This window comes from Haliotis cracherodii, unplaced genomic scaffold, assembly GCF_022045235.1.
Source record: "Haliotis cracherodii isolate W230 unplaced genomic scaffold, xgHalCrac1.p SCAF_11, whole genome shotgun sequence".
Taxonomy (NCBI): Eukaryota; Metazoa; Mollusca; class Gastropoda; order Lepetellida; family Haliotidae; genus Haliotis; species Haliotis cracherodii.
The window spans coordinates 17,355,135-17,369,912 of record NW_027266266.1 but is presented as its reverse complement, the minus strand read 5'-3'; the positions used below and the strand labels follow the sequence as shown (position 1 = coordinate 17,369,912).

The 14,778-nt window shown below is 37.8% G+C and overlaps 1 protein-coding gene across 1 annotated transcript; it reads right to left on the bottom strand.

Moving 5' to 3' along the window:
• Positions 1-761: 761 nt before the first annotated feature.
• Positions 762-5,161, bottom strand: LOC139455481 (probable glutamate receptor). The gene is made up of 9 exons (XM_071237033.1): positions 5,009-5,161; positions 4,715-4,849; positions 4,376-4,564; positions 3,939-4,045; positions 3,584-3,668; positions 3,167-3,491; positions 2,061-2,278; positions 1,531-1,796; positions 762-969 (listed from the first exon to the last, which is right to left on the bottom strand). Exons 1-9 carry the CDS (start codon positions 5,159-5,161, stop codon positions 762-764), a joined length of 1,686 nt encoding a protein of 561 aa, XP_071093134.1.
• Between the last annotated feature and the right edge of the window lie 9,617 nt (positions 5,162-14,778).

Sequence of the window (14,778 nt, the reverse complement as noted above, 5' to 3'; positions counted from 1 at the left end):
CCTCTTAACTGAAATGGCACAACAAACTGAGGAAACCTTTACCATAACTGGACGATTAAGACCCTTTTGTGAAAAAGTTCAATCATTGTTTGATTGGTGGTTCAGGATACGCTTCGTTAATAATATTGTGGCTTATATACTACTCCAAAGAAGTTAAAGAACACTCGTCCTTTCATATTACTTTTGTTAACCGCCTCCGTGGTCTAGTGGTAGAGCGTCCGCCCGGAGAGCGGAAGGTCCGGGGTTCGATCCCCGGCCGCGTCATATCAAAAGACGTTAAAAGATGGTACTTGTTCTTACCCTCGGCATTAAGGGGCTAAAACAAGGACTGGTCGGCTCGGAGTCAGTATACTGTGTCTGAGTGGGGTATTCATGTTAAACTGCGGCATGGTATCTCAGTGACCTAGCACTATAAATCGGTATCAGTCCGGACTAGTACAAGCAGCCACACACATACATACACGTGCATGCACGTCGCTATATAAGTGCAATAATCTTGGACGTGACGTTAAATCCATTTCACCTCACCTACTTTTGTTAATATGTCATGGAACAATTACTGAGTACCTATACCAGAGAACAGAAGTGTATACTATGGTATGACATGACAGATTAACTACAGTGATATGAAAGAATCGGGTGTTATTTTACTTCTTTTGAATAGTATATTTTAACTGGATTTACCGAAGCAATGAAGAGGACATCAATTGTAACTGTAACGGACTTTAACATTCATGTGTCCATTTTCATAGAATAGTCAATCAATCTTGGTTTATTCGGTAGTTAAGGAAACGTTCGATTACTAATACAGTAAAGGCTACTGTAATTCCTGATACACACATTGTCCAGGCACTCCGCAAGTTACTCGTGTCCACCTTCGTCATTGCGTGTACATGTTCCTCCCGTTTTGTGGTGGACCATTTTCTTGCCCAGGCTTCCAGCATGCCGTTATCATACAGACGAATGAGTCTGGAACAGTAAGGTGTAGTATTTGTAGTACTACTGCTTAAGACTTGGCTTTCATATTGCTGCGTTCATTGAGGTATAAACGTAAATATCGGTGTGCATGCTGTGGTATTCCGCGTAGCTAATTTATGCAAAGAGTGTCAGCAATATCAACGTCATAATCTACTTATTTAATCATAAACACAAACAAATGAAAACAATAATTACGAAATCAGTGACATCGCTCAATGCAATCAACCAATCAGGAAACACTTGTGCGTTAGGTGACGTGTCCTAATTTCTTTTGCGTTTTTTGGAAACAAAAGCGTAAAATTAATTGGTTGGTTAGCCTATCAGATGCCACGGAATCACTTACACTTTATTTATAAATTAATATCAATAACCTTCTCTTCAATAAAATATTAAATTATGTTAATCTTTCTTTCAGAAGGGATCATGTTCACTCTAGTGAACATATATTGTACAAATTGAAACGAACTGCATAAACGACCATATCCCTAAATAGGATACATTTCTTTCGTCTGAGTGTCATTAAATTAAGAACATTGCGTTTTTAATACTTACTTGTCTGAAAATAACTCCACAAGAGGTGAATTGACGGGAAAGGGCAGGCTTAGATAGTTTGGACCAATGCTGCATTTCATCCTTCGGAGGTTATTTACTGTCTTTTCTATACCATCAGCCGTGAAGGAATCTGTTATGTATGTGTAGTAGCTAGACTGTAGGAGCATCTTAATATAAAGATCCTCGTCCAGAGAGTTTTGGATATTTGTAGATCGTGTGTCCAACACTTTTGTCCAGATTTTCTTACTCACACTATCATTAGAATACTGAAAAGCAATCAGAAAACACATTTATTGGAAATTAGCTGATAGAGGTACGTTGGGGTACGTAGCTCATTCCTGACATCAAATTTGAAGTACAAAAGTCATTTAGGTGGTAAATGTTTGGGGGATTATTAATCACATACATCAGACAAAGGCTGCCATCTATGACCAACTTCAATGTGTGATTTTCTCTACAATACGACAAGGGGGGGAGTAAGCTTAAAGACAATACAATTACACAGCTTACGTTACAACCATGCAACCTACCTTGTAGATATCTTCATAAAGTGATCCTTTAAGAATGATAATTTTGAAGTCATTATTTCCTGCAAGCTCTTCTATCGTATTGAAGGGTATTTTTTCTTTTACCACCGATACAATTGCAACCAGATTACCCGTGTAAACTGCGACAATGGTGATGCAAAACAACCACCAGCTTGCGTAGAATATGCGGCCAGGTGTGGTCTGTGAAAGATGCAGCGAACCTGTGGAAGCAATTAATTTTTCAAAAGTTAAATATACTACTCAAACTGTTCATTCACATTACAGTAACTTACTATGGATAATTTGTCAAAACAAGGTTACATCCCCTTGAACAATGTCGCTACAAATGACATGTAGTTTACGTTACAAGGCGTTAATATCATAAGGTGGTAGTTTATTTGTACCCATATGGAAAGAACTCAGCCTGTTTTATAAAGCTCAAAACTCCATAGAGATAAATGGTAATAAGTGTCATTGAACAAACCAGAAATTGTGTCCCAGCGCTGACAGTAATAAAGAGTCTTGGTAACATATATCATCATCCTTCATGTTTAAGAGATAATTGTATCACGGTTATTGTACTTCAGAAACACTGTGTGTTTTGAATAAAACAGTAACATCAAGCACAAGGCAAAGACAAAATATTTTGAATTCCATCGGAAGCATATGCAGTTTGATCACCTGTTTAACATTAAGCATACCAGTCACGTAGATTATGGGTCTTGTTTTAAGGTTTCATGTTTAGATACATGTAACTTTACAATTGTTGATGTCCTTGTTCTGAAATGTCGCACATATACAAACCTGTCACTGCTCTTTGAGATGAACAAATTTGAATACTTCATTCATTGGAATTGGACAATTTTAGTGAGAAAGGGTGCATAGAAATATGAAATAATCGGGTTGTCTAACTTCTTTTGTGAAGTATAATTTCAGCAGTTTTATTTACCCAATACCATCTTAATCGATTGATTGTGGACCATATACGAGACTACTGGAGAGGCGATAAGGAATGATAAATTTCACAACGTTAGACCATCGATAATATAAACTCGTTGGACCAACGTTGAAAGCCAATGTTCTCCTGAATGTGAATGACAGCTGCGTACCTTGATGCAGCGGCACTACAACCGCCGCCATGACACTGTCTGATGTTGATGATGGACATGCAGGAATCTCCCTGGCCTTGGTATGCTCTCCAACACTGTATCGCTCCAGCAATGTATAGAGTCCTATGCACCATGCTATCGTTAGCAGTCCGCAAACATACACTTCCCATTTAAAAATAGACACCAACAACATCCAGTGGTTATCATTATTTGACAGTTTCTTATGGACTACCTCGCATTCTGATTGGTACATGATATATGGAAATGCAAGGGCCTTGGTTCTAAACAGGGTGATTCCATAAGGTATGCCAGCAAGGTCGACATCCTGAAAAAAGACAAGATGGAAATGGCTTAATGTGTAAAGTTCCAATGGACCTAGGTTTGCAAACACCTCGACTCAATATGTTCTCTCCTTACATTTCGTGCTACCATGCCAAGAAGACCGCTCCACGATTCTGACAATTCACCCCAGGACTTGTCAGGTGGTTCGATCAGTTCATATCTGAAGTGAAAGTGAAACATCTTGGTCATGGATACTATCAGGTACATCATTTCTTTAAAACATTCATCAAGAATGTCAGTTGACACGACAGGGGACAGGCATCTATATTAATATCATAACATGTGATACTAGTATATTTTAAACAACACATTTGTTTTGCGTAGCTGGGCAATTGCTCTTATGATTGTAATATAAAATGGCCATTGGTAGAAACAATAGTAAAACTAATACTCATAATAATAGTGGGAATGGGTTTATTGTAATACGTACGTAAAATTGAGATATTCTGCAAGGCTGTCGAATAAATCCTTGCAGATATGACTGTACACAATGGAGCCATTTGTTGGACATTCTGATTTCTTGCAAAAAATATCCCACTGCAGAAACAAATTTTATCACGAGAAAAAATATCCTCTGATATTAGTTCGTTATGTTCATGTTGAGCGAAATGCATGAGAGATGTCATTTTTTATGTGAATCAGTTTTACTGAAACCTAAGTTTTTCATTGAAATTTGTACAACATTAAAATATAGTGAATCGGTTGTTTATGTTATTTAGATCGTGTTGGTTCCTTTAGAAATTTTGTTTCAAATTCTTTTTTTGAATATCATCTCGACTGTCAAATATAGGTTTGTCCTTACTCTATTATGTGATATAAATTATCAAAAAGCGTTTCAAATATCTGAATGTGGCTGTAGTTATTCACCTCCAAAATGCCAATTTTCAGTTTTCTTCCGTTCAACATATATGCCGTATTGGGAAAGAGAGGAGAAATGAAGGCGGGGTATGTGCCCTCATTATTTGTTAAATCACCGATTTGCCACCACTTCCGGCTGTTGGACTGCCACAAGAGAGTGCTGATTTTCACATCTGAGCGTCCAGATATGTTTTTTTCCTTAAAATAATTGAAACAAACCACTTTAGGAGATACAATAATATTCAATATCAGTGTAATAATCATACTCGGTCAATACTGACAATGGTTTCAATCATTTTGTACACGCTGATTTTAATGTCTCAACGGATATAGGCTGTTGCTGATTACCTTGACTGCTATTGCTATGTTGTCCAGATCAGCATATACTTCTGTTAATAATGGCGGGTCCACATTCAGGAATAACCATTTCGAAAAATGACGTAGCAGTGTTCCTCGTCCGCTTTCTTTGTCTTTTGTCGAAGACTTTAGCAGAAATACAAATCATTAATATGCATCATGATAGCGTTTGTATGTTGTGATAAAAAGACTTTCGTTAGAAATAGCCAATTGAACTAACAGGAGAAACCAGTATTTCTACCAAACGAATATCTGACATAGGTTTATGTTATTTGTAAAACGTACTATATTTGTGATGCGTGGCAAGCAGTTGTTGATACCGTCACAAAAGACGACAAAGTTGAACAATTTGCGATAAATGTTGAGTTGGTTCTTCTGGAGAGATTTCTCAATAACGTCGGTCAGACTCTGTTCAAAGGCATGCACATGGAAGAACATTGCAGTCACGCCATGATGTGTAGTCCAGTCCTCAATAGTATCATATATGTTTCTTCCTGTTCAGAAATGAAAACGTGAAATGATAACAGGAACACTATAACATGTCGAGTAGGCAAATGTGCCCTTGATTGTGGACGCCAAAAAGCATAATCACAGACCATAGATTCAGCGATGGTTAGTATGTCTTGCAAATACATTTCTTGAATTTGAAGAAGTAAAGGAAGATTCACTTACCCATATATGAATGACTAACAAAAATCAAAGATGAACCCGGATGGAGAGACATCTTGCATAATAGGGGATGTAGTTCATTTTCCCCAAGAATTATTCTGGAAGGTGCTGTTTAAAAGATTTTAAGATGGAAAACATTATGCACATTTGTACCTTGAAAAATTAAATAACAATATATACATCTAGTGTAAATGAATGAGTGAGTTGGATTTTACGCTGCTTTCAGTATTCTCCAAGCAATAGCATCGTGGATGTATTCAGCGTGAATGTCATAAGGGTAGTCATATCTGTATTAAAAGTTGCTACTGTGAGCTATGTTACCTGTCTTGTATGACTATTTTATTGTATCTACAGATAAAGATGAGTAAAATATTGACTACTTTGTCGTTTCGATAAACTTCATTAATCTTGGGTATCATAAAATCATTTTACAGTAATCCCTATACCACCGATTTGTGATTCATGTACAGACACAATGCACCAAACTACTGCACTGTAATATTAGTGACAATATACAAAATATTATGAAATTGATTTTCCACAAACCTGTCAAGTTTCCGAAACGAGTACAGGACGAACCGACGAAAAGCACCAAATGAACAACTACATATATGTACATGCGTGCAACGTCCATGACTCTGGACGCTTATATACCATTTAACTGTAATCCCTATACCATCATCCCACTGCGACTTACTGAAGGAAATGAAGGAAAAATTGCGTTAATGAGATGCTGTTGTCATGTCAGTTGTGTGTTTTATGTTCACAAATGGTTGGGTAAATATGAATCCCTGTAAGCTACATCTGATCGAACTGAGAGAGTCGTCAGCAAATTGTGCATTCGTGGCGAGCTGGCTCGTGCGTTCAATACTTCATCAGTGTGGTGTTTTTGAAAAAGTGAAATCAGCGAAAGAGAAATTTACATAAATCAGCGAAAGATCGATTTACACGCTTACAAGCTTACATTCATGTATATCAATTCATCCAGAAACACAAAGGCAATAGACATATGGATCAATTCAACAGTTGTAGAAATGGCATTGAAAGAGTATGCATACTGTATTCCCTGAAGTTCACCACAGTAACCGAAACTATTTCAAATATCTTAATGAAACGAACTACAGTACTCTTGGGGGTACGCATCAAAGTAGTTTCGATCAAATACCCATATATGGCGTTGTGTATGTGTGTTTCAGTTATCTTTAAATCGATGCAGAACTCTTTCCAGTGTTTTGAATCTCCTCCATAAAATAGAAAGCATTCCTTTTTGTATCGCAACTGAGTGTGTAATGCATAGATCAGAAAACGACACATATTTGCATTTTAAATTGTGAGTGTACATAGATGTGACAGCACAATCCACACAGAGAGAGAGAGACTAATGTTTGAGGAAAGCCCAAATTAATGCTCGTCATAACGATATTATTCTATTAATAATATTACATTTATTTGATTCGGATACACTTTTACTTACTTTTGTTGGATAGCATTAACAATAGGTGCATTATTTGTCTGTTTAACACATATGATGTGGAGATAACTTGAGCACTACATTCCTTCCATTATTGTCGCCATGTTGTATCCAAATTTGGTCGAATGTTTGGCAAATCAAAAAGTGTAATTTGTCGACTGTGGGACAAGTGAGGCCATACGGGCGGAGTTGCAATGAGACATGGGCGTGGCAGGCCTAAAATGACAACACCTAGACAATATCATCTCATTACATTAATTTCACTTAGCTACAGATTTAAAGCTGCTCCAGCAATCACTTGAGAATTCTGTACGATAACAGGAAAGCGAATTTCAACATCTACAACTAAAATCCGGCTCTGTGCAGCCCGACCGAAAGAAATGGGCCCTGTGAAGGGGGTCACCCTAACAGCTTACCAAAGGCAGCAAAGACTGAGGTGGGCTTGTCAACACGAGGGACGGGCTGTTCGCCAATGGCGTTACACAATGTTTACAGACGAACGAAGGATTTTGCCTACGGTTCACAGATGGCAGAAACCGTTGCTGGCGACGTAGCGGCGAGCAGTATGCCAGGGCAACACTTCTGTACCATGCACGGTATGGGTGCGGAAGTGTCATGGTGTGTGGCAGTATCACCCATGACAGACAAACTGATTTGGTTATTGTGAATTTGACTGGCCAGCGATATGCTGAAGAAGTTTTGCGTCCTATCGTTTTTCCATTGGCTAGAATTATCGGCAGAAAGGTCGAACAGCAAGATGACAATTCCTGACCACATCGTGCACAGTTCGTCACCGATTATCTCCTAGCCCGCGAAGTCCCCTGATATGTCTCTGATGGAGCATCAGGGTGTTCTCGGGCGGAGAGTGTACGCCATAGACCGAGCACCCAGCACAACACGGTCTAGGTATTAAAGCCCCTAACATAAAAAGGCATGTTGATCTAATATCACAATAACTCAAACTTTTACATTGAAAACTGTCTTCTTTATGATCACCACTACTCCAAGTAGGATCATCAGGGATAAATCTGTAAAACTTGTGTAAAGTTTTAATCGCTGCAACCCAGTCTTAATTTATAAAGAAAAGTTTGATTAAATCTATTATCAAATGATTAAAATAATCTATGCACATTACACTTAACGAGTTTTTGATATTTCGAAATTTTGTGAACGATTCCATACAACGACATTTATCATGCAACCTATTCCAGTCAAAAACAGCAGAAGGGAAACTATTATTTTATAATTCAGTGCGACAAAGAGGATTTTGGAGTATGTTGGATAATCTAGTATGATATGTGGGTCATCATCTTTATAATGGTTCGGTAATACATTCACTAGTCAGGAAGTTCTCTTTTTAATTGTATTCATATTATTAATAATATAATTTCTTATCAAAATAAATCCATTGAATTACCATTTTTAAAGTCTTAAATATTCCAGATTAGGTCCATAAGTTACGTTAATCATCCGACATGTTCAGATCAGATAGTTATAATTTACCCAATATGCCACTGATAAGACAATAACACCTGGGATCTATCGGGAGCATATGTTAACTTTGTTCAGAGGTCTGATATAACTTGACTATCGCCTGTCTGTTAAGTGCGACTCTCATGACGCCGTCATTTAATGGAAATATCAAGGTAATGTTTTAAAATGAGCACATAAACTAACATCAATATACATGTGATTTCTACTATTACATGTGTTCGTCATTGTGAATATTGTGATTGTGATTGTCCTACTTAAATCATTGGAGTGACTCCGGTCATTGCATTGCACCTTTTTAAGTACCACAAAGGGTGAGGCATTAATACATTCTTACACCCTTGACGTACTTTGCTGACTCGTCTCGATTAACAAATCAAAGCAAAGCTTGTGTATTTGGTAACGATGTAGTCTCCCTAACAGGCGGGAGAGAGGTTTTAGTGATAATACCCTAAGTACTTCATAATATACATGACGATGAATGAGCGGCTGCAGTCGGTTCAAATGTGTGCCTTTGTTGTCTTTGTGTACGCTTATAGCATCTGGTCGTGTTTAAAGAACGCTTAACATTTTCGATCTAACAGAGGGGTTTACAGAGAGAGAGAGAGAGAGAGAGAGAGAGAGAGAGAGAGAGAGAGAGAGAGAGAGAGAGAGAGAGAGAGAGAGAGAGAGAGAGAGAGAGAGAGAGAGTTTATTAGCGAGTCACGCATTACAATGTTACAGATTAATTATATACAAATTCAATACATACACTCTTCAAAAAAAGAAACGCACAGGTAGTATGTAATTCATTGCACCTGACTACACAAAAAATCAATCCGGTATATAAATTAGATATATGTTATTGGAAAATGTTGGTGGCCTGATATTCGACAAACAGTGCGTCAATGTCTTAAACGGCATTGTTTTCATAATTGTTCAAAAATGTCATGAAGGAAAACAGTAAAGCACAATGCACGTGCAAGTTGTGGCATTCGTAACTCGTGGTAGTGGCTTTAAAAAGGCAAGCATAAGCCAATAATTTGTCATTGAATTGTCAACATTTTTTCAAGTTCGAAAATGCCGAGAATCAGCGCTGCCGATCGGAACATCGCTATAGGACGTATCCAAAGAGGGGAATCACAGTCTTATGTGGCACGCCACTTCAACGTCTACCGCAGCACCATTTGTCGCCTTTGAGACCGATACACACAGTTCAATTCCACTGCAGACAGTCCGAGAATCGGCCGACGAAGAGTAACCACCCCTGCACAGGATCGCTACATTCGACTGTTCCACCTACGTCATCGCACACAGCTACGGAGACTGCAAGGCGGATCCCTGATTTGAGGAGGATATCGGACCAGACTGTCAGGAGCCATCTTCGCAAGATTCGACCCGGAAGACCAGTTATCGTCCCTGTTTTGCAACAGATCCATCGACAGCAACGCTTGCGTTAGTGCCATACCTTACAGCCTTGAAATTTGAGAAACTGGAGACGAGTGTGGTTTCACGATGAATCACGATTTCTTCTTCACCAGCGAGATGGAAGACAAGGTGTTTATCGTCGTCGAAATGAGCGTTTTGACCCACGTTGTGTACGGTTGGTTGTGGTTCAGGGAATTTTGACAGCAATCAAATTCTTCAACCTCACCTTCTTACAATCATTGACCGCCAAAGGGAGCTGTTTCAAAAGGAGAACGCACACAGCTCGTGTCACGGTAGACTACCTTCATAATGCCAACATCAACGTTTTGTCCTGGCCGTCGAGATCTCCAGATCTCAACCCAGTCGACCACCTCTGGGATGAACTCGATCGACGTGCACGTCAACGTCAGAACACACCGCAGACACTCCCAAAACTGGCCAACGCGTTACATGTAGAATGGCGCAGAATTCCGCAGGAGCATTCGTGCACTTATCCAGTCAGTGCCGAGGTGATGCAGAGCCGTGATTGCTGCCTGGGGCGGTCAAACGAGATGCTGAGTTCAGCGCAGTCTTGATGCCTTAAGTAACATCACAATGCCTTTGAACAATAATTCCAAAATGTCATATTTGTATCTATGATATTAAATTAAATATATCGCCTTTTTAGGTACAATACATTTACTAAATCTACCTTTGCGTTTTTTGAAGAGTGTAAGTAAGGTATAGCCTTATGAGACACGTTGAAAACATATAAAACATATAATTCATAACAATGTCAGCAGTATATAAGTATTGTTAAAGACAATTCATATAAAAGATAATAATCTTTTATACATTACTAGGGCCTGGGATACACAATACTGTAAGTCGTCCGTTTCAATACAAAACATAACTTATGCAAGTCATCAAGGGTATAATGCCACCAGCAGCCCCTTAAACTTACAAAAATATAGGGGACAGTGCTCTACTGGCAGATTTATACAGTTCTCTCTCAAATTTCTTCATTTCAAGATGTTCGTTCAAACAGATACCGAGGTATCTGTAACGCTCAACATACTCCATGGTATAGCCATTACATGTGAAAACAAAATTAGATTTCGTCTCTGAAGGACATTTAAAATGTACAATGTTTGTTTTACTTACATTTACAGTAAATTTCCAATGTTTGCACCACACATCTAAAACATTTAACATTGTCTGCAAAGACAGGCGCTATAACGCTATGCCCGAACGTAACGGTAACCATGCCACTGTTGTCACAAGCATGGGAATCGTGGCAAGGATACATAAGTGATGGTCCTGAAGCGATATTTCCAATGCGAATTCAACAAGGATTGTCTTTTCTTTTTCATTTATAGTTCACAGTTTCATATGTTCAAAATTCATCAATCATTATACACAATTGTCATAACAGCACCCAAGGAAATGACAAACAATATTATTTGTGACAGAGTACATAGAATATAACACTATAAATGTACATATGTTGTTGTTTTTAAGCACATTCACATTTACAAGCAAACATAATTTGACACATTTGCATGATATTGCTGAATGTTTGTCTGGCCAATCAGGAGCTGGCGTTGAGTGGTCGGCAGGGTGTTATGAGGCACCCTTTTGCATTTCTTCGTAGGTGTCACCTGACCTCCGGCATTCAGCTGCATGACCAGGATTTCTGTAGCATTTTGTTCCTTCTATAAATTTGAACATGTTTGTCTGACTTGGACCCCGCTTACTATTATTAGAATGCCAGCCTTCGATGTAGTTGGTTGTTCGGGGTCCTGTGTGTTGAAACCTTAGCTCACCAAAGTTAACTTCGCTCACTTGCCTGTGAGACGGCCTCTACAATCCTCTATTGTTTTACCAATCAACACGCTTCATTGATTATCTTTTTACAAAAAAAACTTTCCGCAATAGAGTGATTTGGTTTTCTTTCGACATTGTTTTTGATGTGGGTTTTAGTCATAAAAGAAAGCTGAGATTTTTCCAATCGCATTTCAAATTATACATATGGACGGAATGTTGAAATTTTATCACTATCTACTTAAATATAATGTAACAGTACAGACATATGTGCTTTTAAATCAATCCACGTATTTCTGCGTAAAAAAGAATTTGATTGATTTATGGCCCTATTTAGCTATTGGGTCCCCCGCCCCCAGGCCAAGTTGTCAAAACAAATAGCAAATAACACCGCTCAATAGCGGTACGTACTTCCTAAAAAGCAATAGTGTTTTCCTAAAAACAACGTTTATATGAATGTTTATTCTGTTTGCGGAGAGGTTGTCATCAAAGTGGAAGTCCTCACCCAAGCAATGGTAATACTACCGGATGTCCATTATGTAATTTCTAGTTTTTGGATGACATATTGTTCTCAGTAACCGTAATGTGGATATAGATAGTTGATTGGTTTTATATTCTACTTGGTATTTCCGCTATTTAAAGTGTTCAGTGAGGCCGTCTTATCAACAGTCATTTCTGAGACATAAATCCAAAGTATAATTACCGTATTCGACGTAATAAGCGCCCCGGTCTAATAAACGCCTACGGCCATACTTGCTAATTTTTTGGCTAGTGAACAATCCCAATTAGCACCCCTTCCGATTGATTAATGTACACAAGACTTATTTATTCGCGTATAATACGCACTCGTTATATGCACACTTAGTTATGGGCAATTAAATTCGGGAAAAATATATCTGTCGTTCATCAGCATAAACCACGAAATTTATCTTTCAACTCTACTCTTTTTTTTACCAAAATAATATTCTAATTTTGAGAGCGCTTGAAGCGCTTATCACGTCGAATACATTATTTTTTTATCATTTATAATTAACTCTAACGTTAATTTCAAGATTTACAGTACATACTTTTCAAAAGAAGTTAAAGAACACCCGATTCCTTCATATGACTATGGTTAGTCATTGGAGGAACCGATAGAGCGAGAAAGCGAGAAAGCGATAGAGCGAGAAAGCGATATTTCCCATAATGCTGTACATTAAAACGGTTTTTGCTTATATTTAGTGATCCATTCCTGTAATTCTCACCGCTATTTTGCCTCTTATGATTAGATTTTTTTAAACATCTTGTAGTAGATAAATATGTTACAAAATACACTCGTAATTTATTTTCGTTTAGCTTTTATATTTTCTTGTAGTGTAATAAATAAGCAAGATTCACAGAATACAGATAGTCACTGTTCATATTTAGATTTTACATTTTTTTTTCGGTCATTAGATTTGAAATTGAAGCCGAATATGTGCTCGTCCGATTTTGGGATCACAATTATGTTCATTAAGTTGCATGTACATTATGCAAACAAGAGTTGTACATGTACACAGTTATGTTTCCCTTACAAAATACAGATGAATTAGATATATGTCTCTACCTTAAGTCACATATACGACTTTCGAGGGCGCCATTAACCCGTAACCCCATTCCTTGGACAATAGAAATGAAATGTGTTGTAAATATTTTTTTTAAACAGGTCGTTTCTTATAATGAATTTCGATCAAACTGTCTTTGGGAATTAAATTTAATGCTAAAGTGCTAGATATCCAAGAGACTAGATATCCAATTATAGTATAGGCTCAGGCAGGAATATACATATTTATGTAGCAATTCTCTATCCATTTAAACTGTATGGTTAACAATTGTGCGTTCTGATGTGAGTTATGTAGTTATCTACTACCTTTTTACACAGACAATGAGTCGGACACACACACAAACACAAACACACACAAACACACACACACACACACACACACACACACACACATAATTTTGACAAAACTATACTTAAGATATACATAACATATTACAATGATCGCTGATTTAATATATGTTATAGATAATCATAGTAATGCATTTGATATTGTTATGAACCTTAACTATGTGGCCACACTAATTAGTAGGTATCTCCATATGTGTAGTTTACACAAGTAAACATATCAACTGTGGTAACGCCACAGCGATGGGGGCAGTGGGGTAGCCTGGTGGTTAAAGCGTTCGATCGTCAAGCCGAAGACCCAGATCGATTCCCCACATGGGTACAATGTGTGAAACCCATTTCTGGTGTTCCCCGTGATATTACTGGATTATTGTTAAAAGCGACGTGAAACCATTCTCAATCACTCACTCACAGCGGTGTTTATAAGTATGTCTTTGACTTGCAAACACCTGTCTTGCCTTTGCATGTGTTTGTGGCGGAAGTGCTATTATCACTATTTGATCATGATTCATAAACACAGGCTTATGATATAGTCGGAATGGAATGGTAAAGATGAGATTTCTTATAATTATGGAAACGGTTCTGTTGATTTAATTTGCTTCTCAAAAAGTGTATTTTTTCACAATGTTTATTATCGTTTGCACATCAAGAACCAGTCACTGTGTAATGCAAATACCTAACGACGTACTATTGATGAAGGACTTCGTTTATCATAGGAAATCTTTAATATTAACAAAATGATTTTGTGCAGACAATTTCACGTTATATTCAGAAGGAAACTTATCACGAAACATTATGGGATACTAGACATGCACTAAACTTTAGTTGGCTATGAACTTTCCTGCAGATCATATTGGCCTACACATGATTGTGTGTGATTCTGTGTTATCCTAGTTACAGCCGTGAAATTCGCCTCAGGTAGAGTGTGTACGAGTGTCTGTGATTGGGGTTCTGACCTCAAGATCACCTTACATTTGCAGTCTAAAAATATATACATGTTGTTATCAGTATTTGTATAACGAAAAGAAGATTGACACCATGACCTTACATAATGCAGGCTAGCATGCCATGGAAAATATAACTCAAGAATCCTAAATCAGTCAAAGGAAAAAAGTAATACAGTATGTTTTACGCAAATTTAGCACAACTGTCACTAAATAGTGTGACTATTGTGTCTCGAAAGTGGCGCGATAGTCTCTCGAAAGTGGCGCGATAGTCTCTCGAAAGATGCGCGATAGTGCCGTGAAAGTGTCGCGAAAGTGTCGTCATCTAATTAATCTAAAGTGG

Coding starts and splice junctions, on each gene's coding strand:
- LOC139455481 (XM_071237033.1), bottom strand. CDS start 5,161: ATGTTCTTCCATGTGCATGCCTTTGAACAGAGTCTGACCGACGTTATT. Junction 1,797..2,060: donor TTTATGAAGATATCTACAAG/GTAGGTTGCATG, acceptor ATTGCTTTTCAG/TATTCTAATGATAGTGTGAG. Junction 970..1,530: donor GTGGAGTTATTTTCAGACAA/GTAAGTATTAAA, acceptor TTACTGTTCCAG/ACTCATTCGTCTGTATGATA.